This window comes from Mesoplodon mirus (genome assembly GCF_964341445.2).
Source record: "Mesoplodon mirus genome assembly, chromosome: 19".
Taxonomy (NCBI): domain Eukaryota; kingdom Metazoa; phylum Chordata; class Mammalia; order Artiodactyla; family Ziphiidae; genus Mesoplodon; species Mesoplodon mirus.
In genome coordinates this window covers 7,593,190-7,612,454 of record NC_138995.1, presented here as the reverse complement: position 1 = coordinate 7,612,454, position 19,265 = coordinate 7,593,190, and the positions used below count along the sequence as shown (strand labels likewise).

Here is a 19,265-nt window from a genome sequence, read left to right as displayed (position 1 = left end):
GAGGCCCCGCCCCCTTCCGGAAGTCGCTGCGGCGGGAGGCGGGGCGTCCTAGCTGTCCGGGCTGAGGTGCGGGAGCCATGGCGGCCTCTGAGGCGACGGCGGCGGCGGCGGCGGCGGCGGGGCCCGCAACTCTGGTCTTGGGAGCTGCGGCCGTCCCGGCGGCCGCGAGGGGAGCCGCTGCCGCCTCCGGCCCGTGGGATCCCCCCGGGCGGCTGAGGGGCAGCCGGCCGCGACCCACGGCGGCGAGGCAGCAGCCTGCGGGTGCGGCGCCGCCGGCCCGGGAGCTCATCCAGCCGTCGGTGAGTGAGCTGTCCCGGGCCGTGCGGACCAACATCCTGTGCACGGTGCGCGGCTGCGGCAAGATCCTGCCCAACAGTCCCGCGCTCAACATGCACCTGGTCAAGAGCCACCGCCTGCAGGTGAGCCTGCCGCGGACAGCGCCTCCCGGGGCCTGGCGCGACCGAGCGCCTGAAGCGGGCGCTCGGGGCCGAGGGCGGCCAGAGCCGCGGACGGGAAGGCGCCGAGGTCCGGCCGGCGTCGGCGGGGGCTTCCGAGGCCCTAAAGGGCCAGACCGGGGAGGGGGTCCCGGCGGGGAGAGTGGGAGCTAGGAGGCAGGAAGGCGCAGCGGTAGGAAAACCCTGTGTCATGCCACTGCGCTGTCGGGCTCGGACCGGCCAGACCACCGGCCTCGCACTTGGCGTCGCGAGCGTTTCTCACGTTCGTCTCGTGAGCTCTCACGGCACCTTGGTTCTACTGCAGAGAAACCGATGACGCACCTGCGTAGTGCTGGGCTTTAAACCCGGGCTCGGGTCGAAGCCGGTGCCGTTTGCACCGCACCCACACTGCCTCCTTCTCCGGGCCAGTTGTTAGCAGGGAGCTGCAGCTTTGGCGACATGTTCCACAATGTTGGTAAACATCACCTTTGCTCAGGGGTGAGACCTAAGCGAAATTTCTCCCGTGGATCTTGTTTAAGGGGGGACACGGTATATAATAACAGGACAATAATCTGAACGTAAAATGGGGCGACTTTCAGCCTTCAGTGCACATCTGTGGAAAGCTTCTTAAAAATCCAGATGTCCAGCCCCATCCCAGACCTATTAAATCATGATTTCTCAGTCATTACAATAGGAAGTTTACTTGCACCACTTCTTCAAGTCTTTCTAGGCCAACAGGGGCATAATTCCAAAGCACGTTACTGAAAGGAGTTTCGTGAGTATGTAGCTTTCGGTGGTCTGAATTGATTCAGGAGTAAGCTGAAATTACCTCTCCTGTTGCATGTTCCATCTGCCCTTCAGGTAAATCTTCCTCAGAAACGTTTTTAGAATCAGGCTTCTGATAAGAATTTAACAGCAGAAAGTTTGAGGTGATGGTCTCTAGTAGGGCAGATGTGATGCCCACGGAGGGCAGCCCCCTTCTAGCAGCAGCTGGACACAGGCAACAACGTCCTGAAGTGACGATTAGGGAGGCCCGATCAGGAGAGGTACATGGAGGTACGCTGAGGAAGACCTTGCAGGTGGGGCTGCAATTTCCCTGCAAGTTCTGCGTCTCTTCCACAACACAAGTGAAGTAACTCTGGGAATGGTCTTCATTCTCCTGTTTTCTCCTCCATCCCGAATTTTAATTAAACCCTTCCTTTTCTTAACCATATTTTATCTTGAGTGGATGAACTGTATATTTGCAGGAATTCTTCAGCCTAATCCCTGGGTTCTCTTCAGCTCATGTATAACAGCCATCACCCACCTTCAGTATCCTCCCCTCACTGGTAGACAACTAAGGCAGACATTACATCTCTGAGCACAGAGGAAGCTGCCAGTCTGACCACGACTCTCTTTGTGTTGGCCTGAACATCACTGTCGCAAGCACTTTTTAACAGTTTACATTGTTCTTTTCTATGGAATTGCTGTCAGGGGCTGTGTATCTCTCCAGACTTTGTGAAGCGTCTGTTAAGCGCAAAGATACCACTTACTTGTCAGGACTAGTATACAATGGGTTTGGTAGTATGCAGTAGGTTTATTTCTAATTATGTTTTTAAAATATGTAAAGTTCAGGAGTTCTGAAGCTACCAATCCTAAGCATATAATAGGCCTAAGAAGGAGGAATATGTTTGAGGCAACTGTAAATTTTAACAGTCAGACCTTTACTTGGACATTAGCACAGCAGAGTATCAGCATCCCCCCTTGCTTAGAACCTATGTGAAGCCATTCTTCCAGTTTTAGTCATTTTTTCATATTTCTCTTGTCTGCAGACAGCACAGTGCGCTCAAGATTGCTTTCTGAACGGCAGATCTTAAATGGACTCTCCTGAGTTTCCTTCCTAGGTCACTAGAGAGACCTGTTTCAGCAGGAATTAAAGAAACCTCACCCTGAACCATCTTTGTTTCTTCCATGTCAGACAGGCTCACTTTCCTGCCTTGTTCCATCTTTCTAACCATGCAGCCCCTGAACATCTGCTGTCTTAGTGGAAAGGGGGTTCTTTTTTTTTCATGAAGGTAGCCTATGTGACAAAATAGCCCTATCTGTATAGTGTTGTCCCAGTGTGGGGAATCTGTCCGCACAATTGGGAGCCAAGTCGTAGGCTCTTGAGTTCAAACATTATGCTTGACCCTTGATGTTCTCAAGTATTGGGAGGAGGGAGGGGGAAGAAGGAGGCCTAGTAAGGACAAGAACCGACTGGGAGCTCCCTGTGGCTTTGAAGGCGGTCTGCGTTTGGACCAGAGGCTCCACTAGCCGTCCAGTGTGCTCCTACGGGCCCTGAAGCGTGAGTGTATCTGCTTGGCAGATCTGCATCGTATTCAATGGCGATTTTTCCCTTTGTTCTCTTGGTTACGGCTACTTACATAATTCTAGTTTCTGTCCTAGTTGTTGTGTTTTTTTTCTCCTGGATTATGATAATATATCTATTTTTTAATTTATTTTATTTATTTATTTTTGGCTGCTCTGGGTCTTCGTTGCTGCGTGCGGGCTTTCTCTAGTTGCGGCGAGCAGGGGCTACTCTTCGTTGCAGTGCGCGGGCTTCTCACTGCGGTGGCTTCTCTTGTTGCGGAGCACGGACTCTAGGCGCGCAGGCTTCAGTAGTTGTGGCTCGTGGGCTCAGTAATCGTGGCTCATGGGCCCTAGAGCACAGGCTCCGTAGTTGTGGCGCACGGCTTAGTTGCTCCACGGCATGTGGGATCTTTCTGGACCAGGGCTCGAACCCATGTCCCCTGCATTGGCAGGCGGATTCTTAACCACTGCACCACCAGGGAAGCCCCTATGATAATATTTCATTCCCTTCCCCGTTATTTGTTGTAAGGTTCTTATTTATTTCTAGTCTTCAGAAGATACCCTGCCCTCAGTCAAATACTCCCTTCTTAATGATTAACAAATCCTTCTGAAGGATGATGAATAAAAGTGCAGATAAGGGTTGTAAGGTGTAAAGTACATGATACCTTTTGGTTTTATGTGGGTTCTTAAGATACATGTCTATATTCCATATCCTGTAAGTAAATCTGGAAATATCCTAGTCCAGCCTTGCCTACAAGGGGATCCATGGAGAAATGAAAGCTGGTGATTCAGGGAAAAGAAGAGTAGGAGTAAATGGGCATTTCTTGATTCTTTTATCCCTCACGTTTAAAAATAGTGAAGGGGACAGGGGCACCCTTAAATAACCTCTTATCCAGCAACACATATTTTTAAAACATGGCTTAGTGGATTTTGTGTTATGTTCAGTCCAGGGGTTTGCTTTTAATGATTTGCCAGGAATTTTTTTTTTTAAGAAAAGTAAATGTTCCAAGTTGCTCTATAGATCTTAGTGTACAAAGACTTCTAATTTTAAATTTACAATAAGACAACAACAAAGCAAACTACTTTTCTTCTTGGATGTTTTTCTGCGAAGGCAGAGAGATGCTAGAGTAGCTATAATGCCTTTTCTTCTTTTTTTTTTTCCCCCAATTTGTGCCACAGTTCTTACAATCCTTTCCTTTTATCCTCTCTTCATTGGAGTCCTTCCTCTTGCTTTGCTTTTCTTCTCTGTTTACTTTTGTCCATCTTGTTTTTCAGTTATTTCCTCTCATAGGTTCTTTTTCAAATTCTTTTACTTAAAATGTTTTATAAACAAGTACCCAAAAGGTACAAAAAGCATGAAGTAGTTTTTGTCATTTTCTTCGGTTATGCACACAAAAGGTACAGTTAAAAGAAAAGTCTGCTAAGTTTTATTCTAGAATGTATATAGCACTTCAGAGCAAAAACATTGCTTTCTTACTCCAGTTCATGTCTTATTGTGCCATTACCATTTCTTATCACCCCATTCTCATCTCAGAGCTTATTTTCTCAGAACAAGAATGGGAAGAAGGCCAGGAACTGGAGAAGAGAGGTGGTGATGGGAGGACTGAGGAGTTGGCCCTCAGAAAGCAGGAAAACGAACAGCGTCGGGTTGTTTCCACACCTGTAATGACAGCAACAAGTAGATGTTGTTGATATCCGATATGACTGCCTTTAGTGTCTCATCCTGGTGTGTGATACAGTTTTGACTTAGATGGCCACTTAAACATATTCAGTATAATGCCCCAAGTTTTTACTGAACACTTACTCTTTTTAAAACATTCCCAAGTGCAACAAAGTTATAAATATATTCCTCCTTTTGAAAAGGTTTGGGGAATTTTAAGTAATTCCATTAGATATAACAGAGAAATGATGGAAAAGAAGCATAGTTTGAAGCTATATAGTACAGGACTTTGGACGTCCCAGTGGCTAGAGGAATTTGGACTTGGGGAGTATTGGGGTGCCGTTGAAAATGTTTGAGTGAGGTGATGTCATTATCAGAGGTATATTTTAGAAAGGTGAGTGTGGCAAAGTGTGAATGAAAAAGAGATTGAAGGTCTAGAAATTAGTTAAGAAGTTAGTGAGAAAGTCCAAACAGAGAGTCAGGAATACTTGAACTAATGATGGTAGCAGTGAGAAAGGAAACGCGAGGAGGTGGTAGGAGATGTTTTTAAAGCATAACTGCCAAAGCTTGGAAGCACCCAAGATGTCCTTCAGCAGGTGAATGGATAAATGAACGATGGCCCATCCAGACAGGGGAATATTGGTCAGCACTGAAAAGAAATGAGCCATCAAGCCATGAAAAGACATGGAGGGGGCTTCCTTGGTGGCGCAGTGGTTGGGAGTCCGCCTGCCGATGCAGGGGACACGGGTTCGTGCCTCGGTCCGGGAAGATCCCACGTGCAGCGGAGCGGCTGGGCCTGCGAGCCATGGCCGCTGAGCCTGGGCATCTGGAGCCTGTGCTCCGCAATGGGAGAAGCCACAGCAGTGAGAGGCCCGCGTACTGCAAAAAAAAAAAAAAGACATGGAGGACCCTCACATGCTTATTACCAAGTGAAAGAAGCCAATCTGAAAAGGCTACATACTGTATGATTCCAACTAAATGATATTCTGGAAAAAGCAAAACTACAGAGACAGTAGAAAGATTAGTGGTTATCAGGGCTTAAGGGGAAAGGTGTCACGAATAGGTGGAGCACAGAGGATTTTTAGGAAAGTGAATATACTCTGTATGATATTATAACGATGGATAGCTGTCATTATACATTTGGCAAACCCATAGAATGTGCAGCACGAATAGTGAACTCTAATAAAATCGATGGACTTCGGGTGATAATGACGTGTCAGTGTAGTTTCATCAATTGTAACAAATGTACCACTCTGGTGAGGAATGTTAATAGTGGAACAGGCTGTGTTGCGGGGGGGGGGGGGGGGGGCACTACAGTGTATGGGAACTCTCTGTACTTTGTGCTCAATTTTGCTGTGAATCTAATAAAATTTCTCTTAAAAAATAAAGTTTATTAATTTTTTAAAAAGTGAAGTGAACAGGTATATTGAGAACATGATAGGGAGTTTGAAAAGGGATAATAAAAGGATTGCTAAGCAAATTTAAGATGTATTAGAAGTAAGCATGGGGACTTCCCTCGTGGTCCAGCGGGTAAGACTCTGTGCTTCCAATGCAGGGGGCCCGAGGTTCGATCCCACATGCATGCTGCAACTGAGACCCGGTGCAGCCAAAATAAATAATTTTTTTAAATTGTCCTAGCCTTAAAAAAAAAAAAAAGAAAGAATTTTAGAGCTTTCTTAATATTCTCTCTGTATTTGATTTTTTCTTGCAGATAACACTAGAAGGAAAATAATATAAGTTTAAAAGTATTTCATTTAAAAAAAGATGAACTGGTGAATGGGATGAGTTTGGTGATTGAGAGACAGTGTTGGTTGTCATTAAAGCTAGCAGAGGCCAGTGTTTCAATAAAAGTGGCATTTCAATCAGACTTTCACAAGGACAGTATTTTTTTGTTTTTTTGAGATGAATCCATGGATTTTTCTTTCTTTCTTTTTTTAATTGAAGTATAGTTGATTTACAATGTTGTGTTAATTTCTGCTGTACAGCAGAGTGACTCAGTTATATATACTTTTGATATATATATTATTGTCCATTATGGTTTATCACAGGATATTAAATATATTTCCCTGTGCTATACAGTAGGGCCTTGTTGTCTCTCCATTCTCTGTATAATAGTTTGCATCTGCTAACCCCAAACTCCTAATCCATCCCTCCCCTACCCACCCTCCCCCTTGGCAACCACAAGTGTGTTCTCTATGTCTGTGAGTCCATGTCTATTTCATAGATAAGTTCATTTGTGTCATTTTTTTTTTTTTTTTTTTTGCGGTATGCGGGCCTCTCACTGTTGTGGCCTCTCCCGTTGCGGAGCACAGGCTCCAGACACACAGGCTCAGCGGCCATGGCTCACAGGCCCAGCCACTCCGCGGCATGTGGGATCCTCCCGGACCGGGGCATGAACCCGTGTCCCCTGCATCGGCAGGCGGACTCTGAACCACTGCGCCACCAGGGAAGCCCTGTGTCATATTTTAGATTCTACATATATGTGATATCATATGGTATTTGTCTTTCTCTTTCTCACTTCACTTAGTATGATAATCTGTAGTTCCATCCATGTTGCTGCAAATGGCCTTATTTTGTTCTTTTTTATGGATGGGTAGTATTCCACTGTGTGTGTGTGTATATACACACACACACACCACATCTTTATCCATTCATCTGTCGATGGACATTTAGATTGTTTCCATGTCTTGGCTATTGTGAATAGTGCTGCTGTGAACATAGGGGTGCGTGTATCTTTTGGAATTATAGTTTTGTCTGGATATATGCCCATGAGTGGGATTGCTGGATCATATGGCAACTCTGTTTTTAGCTTTTTGAGGAACCTCCATACTGTTTTCCACTGTGGCTGCACCAGCTTACATTCCCACCAACAGTGTAGGAGGGTTCCCTTTTCTCCACACCCTCTCCAGCATTTGTTATTTGTAGACTTTTTGGTGATGGCCATTCTGACTGGTGTGAGGTGGTACCTCATTGTAGCTTTGATTTGTATTTCTGTAATAATTAGCAATGTTGAGCATATTTTCATGTGCCTGTTGGCCATCTGTCTTCTTTGGAGAAATGTCTGTTTAGTTCTTCTGCCCATTTTTCAATTGGGTTGTTTTTTGTTGTTGTTGAGTTGAATGAGCTGTTTGTATGTTTTGGAGATTAAGCCCTTGTCGGTCGCATCATTTGCAAATATTTTCTCCCATTCCGTAGGTAGTCTTTTTGTTTTGTTTATGGTTTCCTTTGCTGTGCAAAAGCTTGTAAGGTTGATTAGGTCCCATTTGCTTATTTTTGCTTTTATTTCTGTTGCCACAAGGACAGTATTTAATGTAAAGTACTGGTTTAGATTAGCTTATTGGCCTTAAGTTGGTTGGCAGAAAGCAAAAGAAGCAACAAAAATCTCCACAGCCGATAAGTAATAGCTATAGTAATTAATTGAGTGATTATATGATAAGCACTGTTCTAAGTCTCTTAAATTATTCACTAAATCCTCACAACAACCCTGAGGTAGATCGTACTATCATGCCTACTTTACAAATAAGGAAACCAAGGCAGTTAATTTTTTCAAGGTCACAGAAAAGGAGCAATGTAGAGAATTCCATATTCCAGAACCCATGGGTTTAACCACCGCACCATGGTTCTTAAGCTAGGCTACACACTGGGATCATCAGGGGAGATTTTTAAACCAAATACGAAACCCACCCAAAACTAATTATATCATTCCCTGGGACTGGGACCCGGCACAGGTATTTTTTTTTAATGCCTCACGTGATTTTTCACAGGCCTGTAGGTTTGAGAGCTGCTGCCCTACACTGGACTGCCTTTCTACAAGTACTCTGCCTGTAGTGTGCAGTCTAAAGCATGAAAACAGTACCAGGAGATGTATCAACTAGTTTCTGCCCTTAAGAAATTTAGTCGAGGAGACAGGAATTCTAGAAGAAGATGAGAGTTTGCAAGTTAAGTTAGCTGCTACCTTGGATTTCAGACAAGGAATAGACCTGGGTGGTGAGCAGAACAAGGGAGTGCTATTTATTGAGAATGTGAGCAGGCGCCATGCTAATCCAGTACTGGATAATCCTGAGAGTTAACTATTCTCTCTGTTTTTGAAATGAGCAAACTGGCTCAGAGATTAAATAACCTGTCTAAAGTCATGTGCCTAATCAGTGGTGGAAATGGCTTACAGGCCTCTCCATGCGGGGCCCTCTTCCCACCGTTGCATTCTGCCTGGAGGGAGACAGTCATCCGAGAGTGGCTGTAGAAGGTGGAAGTGGAAGTGGGAAGAGTGTTAGGCTGAGCAGGGGAGTGTATGAAAAGGGAACAGAAAAAGATATGGTTATGATGGTCGATTGGAGGCATAATGAGGAGATGGGATTTTATTTTATTTATTTGTTTATAAATTTTGTTTGTTTATTTATTTATTTATGGCTGCGTCGGGTCTTCTGTTGCTGCGCACAGGCTTTCTCTAGCTGCAGCGAGCAGGGGCCACCCTACATTGCGGTGCGCGGGCTTCTCATTGCAGTGGCTTCTCTCGTTGTGGAGCACAGGCTTTAGGCACGCAGGCTTCAGTAGTTGTGGCACGCAGGCTCAGTAGTTGTGGCACACAGGCTTAGTTGGTCTGCGGCACGTGGGATCCTCCCGGACCAGGGCTCGAACCCGCGTCCCCTGCGTTGGCAGGTGGACTCCTAACCAGTGCACCACTAGGGAAGTCCCGGGATTTTATTTTATGCGCCTTTTTTAAAAAAATAGTATTCAGTGATATATACAAATAATTTTTTGGAATGTCAAATTTGTTCTGACATTAGAAGAGGAAGGAAAATTATTTAGGAGACCATTTAAATAATCCAAATGAATATGAATCTCTAGACAGTGTAGTGCAGTAGGATTATAAAAGGATGGACCAAGGTAGAAGACATGGAGGAATAACTGACTCCATTTGATATCATTGAGAGATAAATTACGTTGTTTAAAAATGAAACAAGAATAGCTTCTTTTCCCCTCTACATGAGTGGACACAGACTCAACAAGATCAACATGTTCCTCTTGAGATCCAGTAGGAAAGCAAATGGAGGGAGTCCTAGCCGCACGGTGATTCGTTTCTTCTCTAGCTGCACACTGATGGGAGCGGAGGAGGTGGGCATGTTCCGAAAGTAGTGAATCCTTTCCCATCACAGCACCTAAGGACTAAAACGTCTAGGTGCTACAGCGGTAGCTGAGGCCTGAGCACGTGTCCAGTTGTTTCCACCCGTAGTAGGGAGGTCCTTCCCCACCCCACCCCACCCCATCCACACACCTTCTTCTGGGGCCAGCTGGGGGTTGCCAGATAAGAATTCTACTGGAGGTCATAGGTTTCTCACTCCTGAGGGATGTGGGCTCATCAAGGGCAACAAGACAGCACTTTAAGCTAAATTAACTCACCAATTATTTTAAAATTCCCAGCCTAAAAGTCAATCACATACTTAATAAGAAAGGATTACTAGGATGAGTTAATATATATAAAGTGCTTAGAACAGTGCCTGCCACGGTAGTAAAAGCTATGTTAGCACTGGCCATTATAATGATTACTGAATTTCAAACAGAGCATGGTGCCTATATTCACGCTACTGGATAAAAGTTGTGTTAACTAGCTTTAGCTACTTTAGGGGGCATTGTGGTGATCAGAGAAAGTGACAGTTCTCTTTATCAGGAAGACCTAGGTCATAGTCAGGTCTTTTTCAGAGACTCACGCTAATTCAGTGGGGGTGGGATTAAAAAACAAAGGAAGACTTAAGGATGATACCAGGTCTTGAGCCTGAGAAACTATAAATATACCACTTAACGATTAGAGAAGCTGGCTTGAAGGGCAGAGATTTTGAAGTCTAGAAGGAGTGCTAAAGGAATGGATAGAAGATTTTTAAACAATATAGTTGGTTTTTGTTTGTTTTGAAAATTTTTAACAGATTTATTGAGCTATAGTTTACACATGATATAATTTACCCATTTTAAATTAATAATTCAGTTATTTTTTAGTAGATTTACAGTTGTGCAACCATCAACACAATCCCAAATTTTAGAACATTTTCATCACCCTAAAACGATCCCTTGTGCATATCTTTATTCATTCCTTGTTATCACTCCCAGCTTGTTCTGTTGGTTTTTTGAAGATAATTATTTAAAGTAATTTTTCTTTTGCAGGATGGCATAGTGAATCCGACAATAAGAAAAGATTTGAAAACTGTACCAAAATTCTACTGTTGTCCAATTGAAGGATGCCCTAGAGGCCCTGACAGACCATTTTCTCAATTTTCTCTCGTAAAACAGGTATTTTACTTGTCTTTAAGTATACTTCTCTGAGGATGAAATGCAGATGTCATAAATCTCATGTATTCTAATTACTTACCAATCATAACTAGAGAATTGAGCAGAAAGCTGCTTGTAAGGACAGCCACCCAAGTCTCCCACTTGGGGAAAAAATGAGTAGGGTGTAAGTGAAGGAGACATGGCTTGTTCTGGAGGGGAAGTTGTCCAGAAGTGGATTTGGAAAGAAAAGAAGACCGAGTCAGCAAAGTATGATAAACTGTGTACTTCCAGATCTCTTGTGTGAATCTGCATGCTTTCAAGGTCAGAGCAGCAAAGGCACAAAGGAAATGTTCTCCCAAGGGATTAAGAAACTGCAGGGAAAAGAATAATTTCAGAAGCAGCTATCTTAAAGAGGAGGGAGGGACCCAGCCAGTGGGGAAAGAGATGATTCTGGACTGGAAGAGTTGCCTGCTTTTACATTCTTTTGATTTGCACTGCTATATTGTATCATGTAAAATCATTGTTAATTTGGGTATGTTGATGGTTTTTGAAATGTTCTGAGCAGTTGCAGTTTTTCATTTTAGTCCTTTTGTGTTCTTCCTAGCACTTTATGAAAATGCATGCTGAAAAGAAGCATAAATGTAGTAAGTGCAGCAATTCGTATGGCACTGAGTGGGACTTGAAAAGACATGCAGAGGATTGTGGTAAGACCTTCCAGTGCACATGTGGCTGTCCCTATGCCAGCAGGACTGCATTACAGTCCCACATCTACCGAACTGGCCATGAGATCCCTGCAGAACACAGGTAAAGGGGAAAAAATGGTGGCCCAAAAGCCAATAACTGTGGGAAGAGTTTCAAATTAAACTTCCTGTAGAGCCATTAGTGTGGGGAGAAAGGAGGAATGGCGGAGAAAAGGTGTGACATGAAGAAGGGAACTTTTGGAAATAGGAGCAGTACTAGCAAATGATCCACATATACTTGACCCAACTGTTCTTCCTTGTTCTTTCACCAGCTCCTTTTGAGAATCCCTTATTATTCCCAACTGAAAATCTATTGGGTTTTCAATTCTTCAGAAGCTTCCAGCGTTTTCTGTTAGAGGGATGCTAGATTGTTGAAGAGTTTTTTATCATGAAACTGTGCTTCATTTGAAACGTCATCTTTGTATTTGGACTAAGAGCTTCCTACTTTAGAAATGATAATAGTTGCATTATATAATCTGTTAGCTCCCTAATGCTTACAGATCTAAGTTGAGTTCTGGTACTTAGCACTTCACCCAAAAAAAGGTGGGCTTCCCTGTTTGCATGTTTCTGAACTTCTACCTACCATATATTGATAATAGGCCGAGTTACAAAAGAATGGATTTCTCTTCGCTGGGTTGAATCTGACCTCTGCTGTAGATGTGGGAAATAGAATTTGTAAGTGAAGATACAGTGCCAGGGTTGATGAAGAAAACTGCAGTTTAAAATTGTTTTTCTCTTTTTACTCTGTCACTGTTCTCAGGGATCCACCTAGTAAGAAAAGGAAAATGGAAAACTGCCTGCACAACCAGAAGTTGTCCAGTAAGACTGTTGAATCACTGAGCAACCAAGCAACCCCAAGACCAGACGCTCAAGAACTAGAAACTTCAGAAATAAAGCTAGTGGCTTCGTTTGAAGATTCTTGCAGCTCTAATGCCAGAAAGCAGACTCTTCCAACACCTCCAAGGTATCCTCAGAAGTTGCTTTTACCAAAGCCCAAAGTGGCTTTGGTTAAACTCCCCGTTATGCAGCTTTCTCCTGTGCCTGTCTTTGTGCCTACAGCCGACTCCTCAGCCCAGCCTGTGGTGTTGGGTGTCGATCATCAGGGCTCTGCCCCCGGTGCTGTGCACTTACTGCCCTTGTCCATCGGAACCCTGATCCTCGGCCTAGATTCGGAGGCTTGCTCTCTCAAGGACAGCCTCCCTCTTTCAAAAATTGTAAATACTGTTGCTGTTGAGCCAGTTAGCACAGGCGTTCAAGTAAACTTGGGTAAAAGTCCATCTAACCCTTTACAAGAACTAGGGAACACATGTCAGAAGAACAGCATTTCTTCAATCAACGTACAGACAGAACTGTCTTATACCACACAATACTTTATACCGTCTGCAGAGTGGGCTAGCCCTGATTCCTCTGTGTCATCTTGTTCTCAAACTGATTTGACATTTGGTTCTCAAGTTTCCCTTCCCATTAGTGTTCATACTCAAACTTTTTTGCCCAGTTCTAAGGTAACCTCATCTATAGCGGCTCAGACTGATGTGTTTACAGATGCTAGTTTCCAGTCAGGTGGGATCTCCAGAGAAACTCAGACCAGTAGAATGCAAAGTCCAACCGATGATCGAGTACAGATGGACCAAGCTGTAATGTGTGGAGACATTTTTGAGAGTGTCCATTCGTCATATGGTGTTTCTACAGACAGTATTATAAGCAGCAGCTTAGTAGCAGAGACTGTGACTCATGGTTTGTTACCTCAGAACCACCCTAAAACTTTAAATCAAGATATTGAGAAATCTGTACCAATTATAAACTTCAGTGCACAGAATAGTATGCTTTCTTCACAGAATATGACAGATAATCAGACCCAAACCATAGATTTATTAAGTGATCTAGAAAACATCTTGTCAAGTAATCTGCCTGGTCAGACACTAGACAATCGTAGTCTTTTGTCTGACACAAATACTGGACCTGACACCCAGCTCCCATCTGGCCCAACCCAGAATCCTGCAATTGATTTTGATATTGAAGAGTTCCTTTCGGCCTCAAATATGCAAACTCAAACTGAAGAGAGTGAGCTTAGCACCATGACCACGGAGCCAGTCTTGGAATCTCTGGACATAGAGACCCAAACTGACTTCTTACTTGCAGATCCCTGTGCCCAGTCCTACAGTTGTAGGGGAAATTCTAACTTCTTAGGCCTTGAAATGTTTGACACGCAAACACAGACGGACTTGAACTTCTTTTTAGACAGTAGCCCTCATCTGCCTCTGGGAAGTATTCTGAAACACTCCAGCTTTTCCATGAGTACTGATTCATCTGACACAGAGACCCAAACTGAAGGAATCAACACTGCTAAAAACCTACCTGCTCTAGAAAGCAAAGTTCAGTTGAACAGTGCAGAAACACAGACCATGAATTCTGGCTTTGAAACTTTGGGGAGCTTATTCTTCACCAGCAATGAAACTCAAACAGCAATGGATGACTTTCTTCTGGCCGATTTGGCCTGGAACACGATGGAATCTCAATTCAGCTCTGTTGAAACCCAGACATGTGCAGAACTACACCCAGTCTCCAACTTCTGAAAGTGAAATCCACATGGGGGATGGCATTTACAGTTGGTTCCCTTCTGGATTTAGAAGATGGAGAACTGGGACAACAGTGTTAACTCTATTGAATGTACTTGATGATACAGTTACTTCAATTATCTGAGGTTCTTTGCCTTTTGTACTTGTAAACATGAAATTTGTGTAAAAATGTGTGAGTGTATTATAAAGTATAAGATGTTGATCTAACAATGATTGTTTTTGTGTTGCCTACATTTGCCCTTTCAGTGTAATCTTCCCTTCTTTAAAAAAAAAAAAAAAATGTATTTCACACCTTTAAAACCCATCTAACCATTTAGCTGAAGCCAAGCTCAGCAGGACTAGGGTACAAACTTTTCAAACCTTCAAAACATTTTAGTCAAAGTATGAATTACTTAAATTGCACCTAAAATACTTTTTGCCAGTGCTTGTTACGAAATTCCTGTGTCCCAATAATGTCTAAAGAAGTCTGACGCTGCACCATCAGATTTAAACACCAACAGCTTCATCTGCTTTGACATCTTACTCTCCCGATTTGAAGACACAAAGGAAACTACACTTGTCTTTAGCTTTTGAGACAATTTTCATATAGTCAATGCCATCCCTCCTCTACGTGAACTCTTACTGATACCAACATTAAGTGTATAGTACTTTCCTCACAAGACGTGTTGCTGTAAAATTATTGCTTAAAGAAGTAGCGGCAAGCACTTAGTGTAAATAGTGATCCTTTCAGTCTAAGTGACAGTAAGTCACCCCAACTGTGGAAACGCTGGGCTGTGAAATCATGCCTGTTAGCCCAGACTGGAGTGTGTCCTACGAGCATCTCTCCTACTCTCTACAGAAGGCCTGGACGGTGCTCCAGAGCTGCTCCTCAAAGCTCACCCACCAGCTGAGTCTGAGTTTTGTCTCTCTAAATGTTTTTAAAAAAAAATAAGGAGAAAAGGACATTCCCCCCTAAATTTCAATACTTTGCATAAGCTTGATAGGGCAAGAGTGCAATCAGCAGCTATTTTAAAGTGAATCTTCTTTTCATCCACCTCTCATTTTTTCCTTAAATGAGGAAACACATTGGTCTAGCAAGGATAGTATTTGTGCCTTGAGGATAGCAATTATAGAATAGATCCATCTAAAATATGGTGTTCTGCATTTTGTTGCTTTGTTTAGAGAGGGTAATACCAAACAGTCTTCAAAGAAAGTGAGGTGAAGACCAAGTGCTTCAATAATCAAGAACATCTGTGTTTTGAGATGGGTGTGTGGTTAAGTATGCTTTTGGAGTTTTCTGTATTTAGGAGATTCTGAGTTCTTGATTGTTGGCCAACTTTCAGGCAAGTAAAAATCAGTGCAGTCTGTAAATTTTTCTAAGTTTACCCAGAAAAATGCTCTGTTCTTTCTGTGACACGTGCTTATGCTGCTGAAGGCTAAATCCTCAAAACCTAAGGAGGGGACTAAGAATTCATTGAAGTAAATTAGTGGTGTTGCTACTAATTCCTGTCCTGTAGAAGAATTATTGGTAGTTGATAAATAACATATCCTGAGCAGATGAACTCAATCTGATAGATAAAAGTTTGCTTTGGTCACAGTTGCCTATGAATATGGGTTTCAAAACAAACATAAAGCCTTAACTTAGAATTTCATTATGTTTTAGAATCATCACTGCCTTAATGTTCAAACATCTATTTAAGTTCTCCTAATAAGGAGAAATGCATGTTTGTTTATGGCTTTTTGTAAATATATATGCAGTGATCTATGGCTTTAAAAAAATTCTGTGTTTCTGTGACAGTGTTTGTTAATCCAGCCAATAGAGTTATTTGCAAAAAAATGGAGCATGTAATAGTTCTTCATGTACAAGTAAGAACTGTTTCCCCCCAAAACCTTAGTTACCTGAATTGTTCTAAGATTATTTGTAAAATCTGAAACTCAGTGATTAAAGAGAAGTGAGAATTCTACCTTTTGTGTGAATTCTTCAGCATACTCATAATGTGACTTCGTTGCCTTAACTTTTCACAAACTCATCATTGTCTGAAAGTCACACGATGAAATGACTGTGCCTAGTTATTTCCATTACTGTCTTACCTTTGTTCATGAAAATATGCTAACAATTTTCCTAGTAGAAAATGAAAAGACATTCCATTACCAAAACTTTTGGGTTTTTTGGGCTGCACCATGCAGCTTGTGGGATCTTAATTCCCTGACCAGGGATTGAACCTGGGCCCTTGGCAGTGAGAGCACAGAGTCCTAACCACTGGACCGCCAGGGAATTCCCAAAGCTGCTGTTTTGATGTAAAATTTTTATTTTGATAAAAAGTGCCCTATGATTTAAGTTTTGGGAAAACTTTTTCAAAGGAAATTTGAAAAAATAATTTCAAAGGAAATTACTCTGATTCATTTTTCATCCAAATGTCACCATTTCATAATGGGGTGTCTTTTATCTTTGTAAGTAATATGGTTCTGGCTTAAGAGCAAAAATAAGAGGGTAGGACTATGACTTGTTCTTTGCTCATACTCAGTCACTAATTGCAGGAAAGCCAAATCAGTGTGTTTGATTCCCTTTAGATAAAGGGAAATAAAAGTAGAAATTTTTTATAGACTTACCTGAAAGATGCAGAGGAAGGTTTGCAGCTACCTTTTTTTTTTTTTTTTTTTTTTGGCTGCGTTGGACCTTCGTTGTTGCTAGCAGGCTTTCTCTAGTTGCGGAGAGCGGGGGCTTCTCATTGCGGTGGCTTCTCTTGTTGCGGAGCACGGGCTCTGGGCACGTGGGCTTCAGTAGTTGTGGTTTGCGGGCTCTAGAGCGCAGGCTCAATAGTTGTGGCGCACGGGCTTAGTTGCTCCACGGCATGTGGGATCTTCCCAGATCAGGGCTCGAACCCTTGTCCCCTGCATTGGCAGGCGGATTCTTAACCACTACGCCACCAGGGAAATCCCAGTTTGCAGCTACTTTTGATTGGAAGAAAATGTATCAGTGTCAGGCTAGTTGTGAAGTTGAGTTGTTTAATGACAGGGTGATATTTTCATGTAATCCTTTACAGTCTCAATTTTAGAATGCTTATCTTAGTCCCAGTCCAAACTTGTTATCTAATATTGACTCTGAAGAGTACTTACTATCGTGTATACGTAAAGAAATGTTTCTCAGACTTGTTTTCGGAAGGCTCTTTAATAAAGAGTAGGAGGAACATGTAACTTTGGGGCATTTAGGAATGAAGCCTTTGAAGTCTCAAGTATTATGCGGTTTTATTTTCCTTATATCCCAATATATGTGTGTGTTCTCACCTGAAGTGTGTTAAAGTGCCACAGATTAGATTTGACACTAGGAGAGGACACGTCAGTCTGTTGGCTTAAATGGCATGAATTTAATCTAGTTTTTTCAGCATGATGTCGGCTAGTCTAATGTTCTTATAGTCAAGAAGATAGTCGACTAAATACCATTGTTTTGCAGTGCTTAAATCCAAAGAGTTCTCTCAATTGTGTGAACTGTATTAGCAGACACGCTGATACACTAGTTTACATACCAAGAGAAGCAGGCTAAAGAGCAAATGGAAAGGCCTCTCAGGTTGTTGGTGTCCTCAAATTAACACATTTGGGCACTGTATTTTAAAAATATGCATGTTTGAAAGGAGCAGGTGTCCAAAGTATGTGAATGAATAAGAGCATTGTCTATAATACTGAAACTGAAAGAGGGCTAGTATTCATTCAGTTCTTTCAACTTCAGAAAAAACCTAAATTTATATATTGCCTTACTAATAACTAACAAAATAAACACATTTGTAACTTTGTTCTAAATCCACAAAATCAGGAATAGTGAAGGTTGTCATAGGAGAAACTCGTGGTCAAGCTCAAGCAAGTTAATATTACAGGTCATAAAGGCTACAAAAAAGAAACAACAACAAAATTAAATAATATTCATTTTTAGTTTATCAGTGAAATAGTCAAATATTTCAGAAAATAAAAAATTGTTTAAAAAAATATATCTCCATGGTGACTTTGTTATTCTCAAAAATATGTTACCTATGTGAACAAAGACTTTTTTTTTTTTTTTTGGCCTAAAGGAGTGAGCTGATGAGCATATTATGTGTCAATAAGACCTTGTTCCAAGTTTGGCATCTTCTTATTGCTTCTGCTTGCAGCTTTTTACTCTTTGCTTTCTGGTGATCTAGTGCTTTTTCCATGTCCTAGGTGAAATATTTGGTTTTATGATTGCATCTCAAACATTGTTGCTGCTTAGGACTGAATTTGAAACTGATCCCTCTCCTACTTTATCTTCCTTTTCCTGTGCTGTAACAAGAAATTCAGTGACTTCAAAAAACATAGCTCGTGCCGCAATAAAAATTTGGTAGGAGTCAATGCATCTGAATTAATCACAAAAGGATATCTAACCTTAAAATGCTCTCCAAAGACTTTTCCCTATTTAAAAAGTGAGCCTTCAAAAATTAAGATTTTTATAGTATGCTTTTTGAGAAACCATCCAAACTTTGGCAAACTATGCTTTAGGAACTGTTTATATTGTCTTAGTTCAGTTCGTGGTAATAGTTTTTGTTTAGCTATTTTTGAGAGTCTAGTACTTACTAATGAATTGTAAGCTGGTATCAGTTTTTTTTCTTTGGGTAAGATGTGTATTTTAAAACCATTTAAATCCCATTTCTCTAATGAGATGTGTGTCTAAGGAGTAAGCCTTCAGATTTCAAGTTTTCTCATTAGCTGCCATAATGGTATCTCCCTGACAGCCCATTTTCCTGGAATTACATTAGAAAAGTCAGTCATGAGGATTTGGGTGAATAGCCATGAAACTAAACCTTCACAGAGCCATGAACAGTATCAGGACCAGTGGTTTTTATCTCAAATTAGATTTCTACTTTTCTTCAGAGCACATACAGAGGTTAAAGCGAATGAAATTGCTGAGAGTTCTTCCACATTTACAGACTTAGTGAGTAGTCCTAACCCTCCTGTGGTGCTGGAAATAAGACTAGTTTTATGCTATGTTTTCAAGTTAGCAGTCTTCAAGTTTTAATAAGCGAGAAATGGTTTCATTTTAAAAGATACATAGGGAAGAAAGGCTTGTAGTTTGAGCTAAATGGGAGAAGAAAGCCATTTTCATATGTGTGTGTGTGTATACGTATATATACATATATATGTGTACACACACACACACACACACACACACACACACATGAAGTATAGATTTTCCAGCGGTTACTGAGGAGGGTCATACATAGTGTTGGCTGCCTCTCAATACCCACAGTCATTTAGTACAAGCAGTGAAGTTGAGAGTACTGGTTAA

The 19,265-nt window shown here is 42.0% G+C and overlaps 1 protein-coding gene across 1 annotated transcript; it reads left to right on the top strand.

Annotated features, from left to right (window-relative positions):
• The first annotated feature begins 65 nt into the window (after positions 1–65).
• On the top strand, positions 66–17,865 carry ATMIN (ATM interactor). Its single transcript, XM_082606959.1, has 4 exons — positions 66–419; positions 10,576–10,701; positions 11,285–11,484; positions 12,181–17,865. The coding sequence occupies exons 1-4, from the start codon at positions 78–80 to the stop codon at positions 13,991–13,993; spliced, it is 2,481 nt and encodes an 826-aa protein (XP_082463085.1). The 5' UTR covers positions 66–77; the 3' UTR covers positions 13,994–17,865.
• The last annotated feature ends 1,400 nt before the right edge of the window (positions 17,866–19,265 follow it).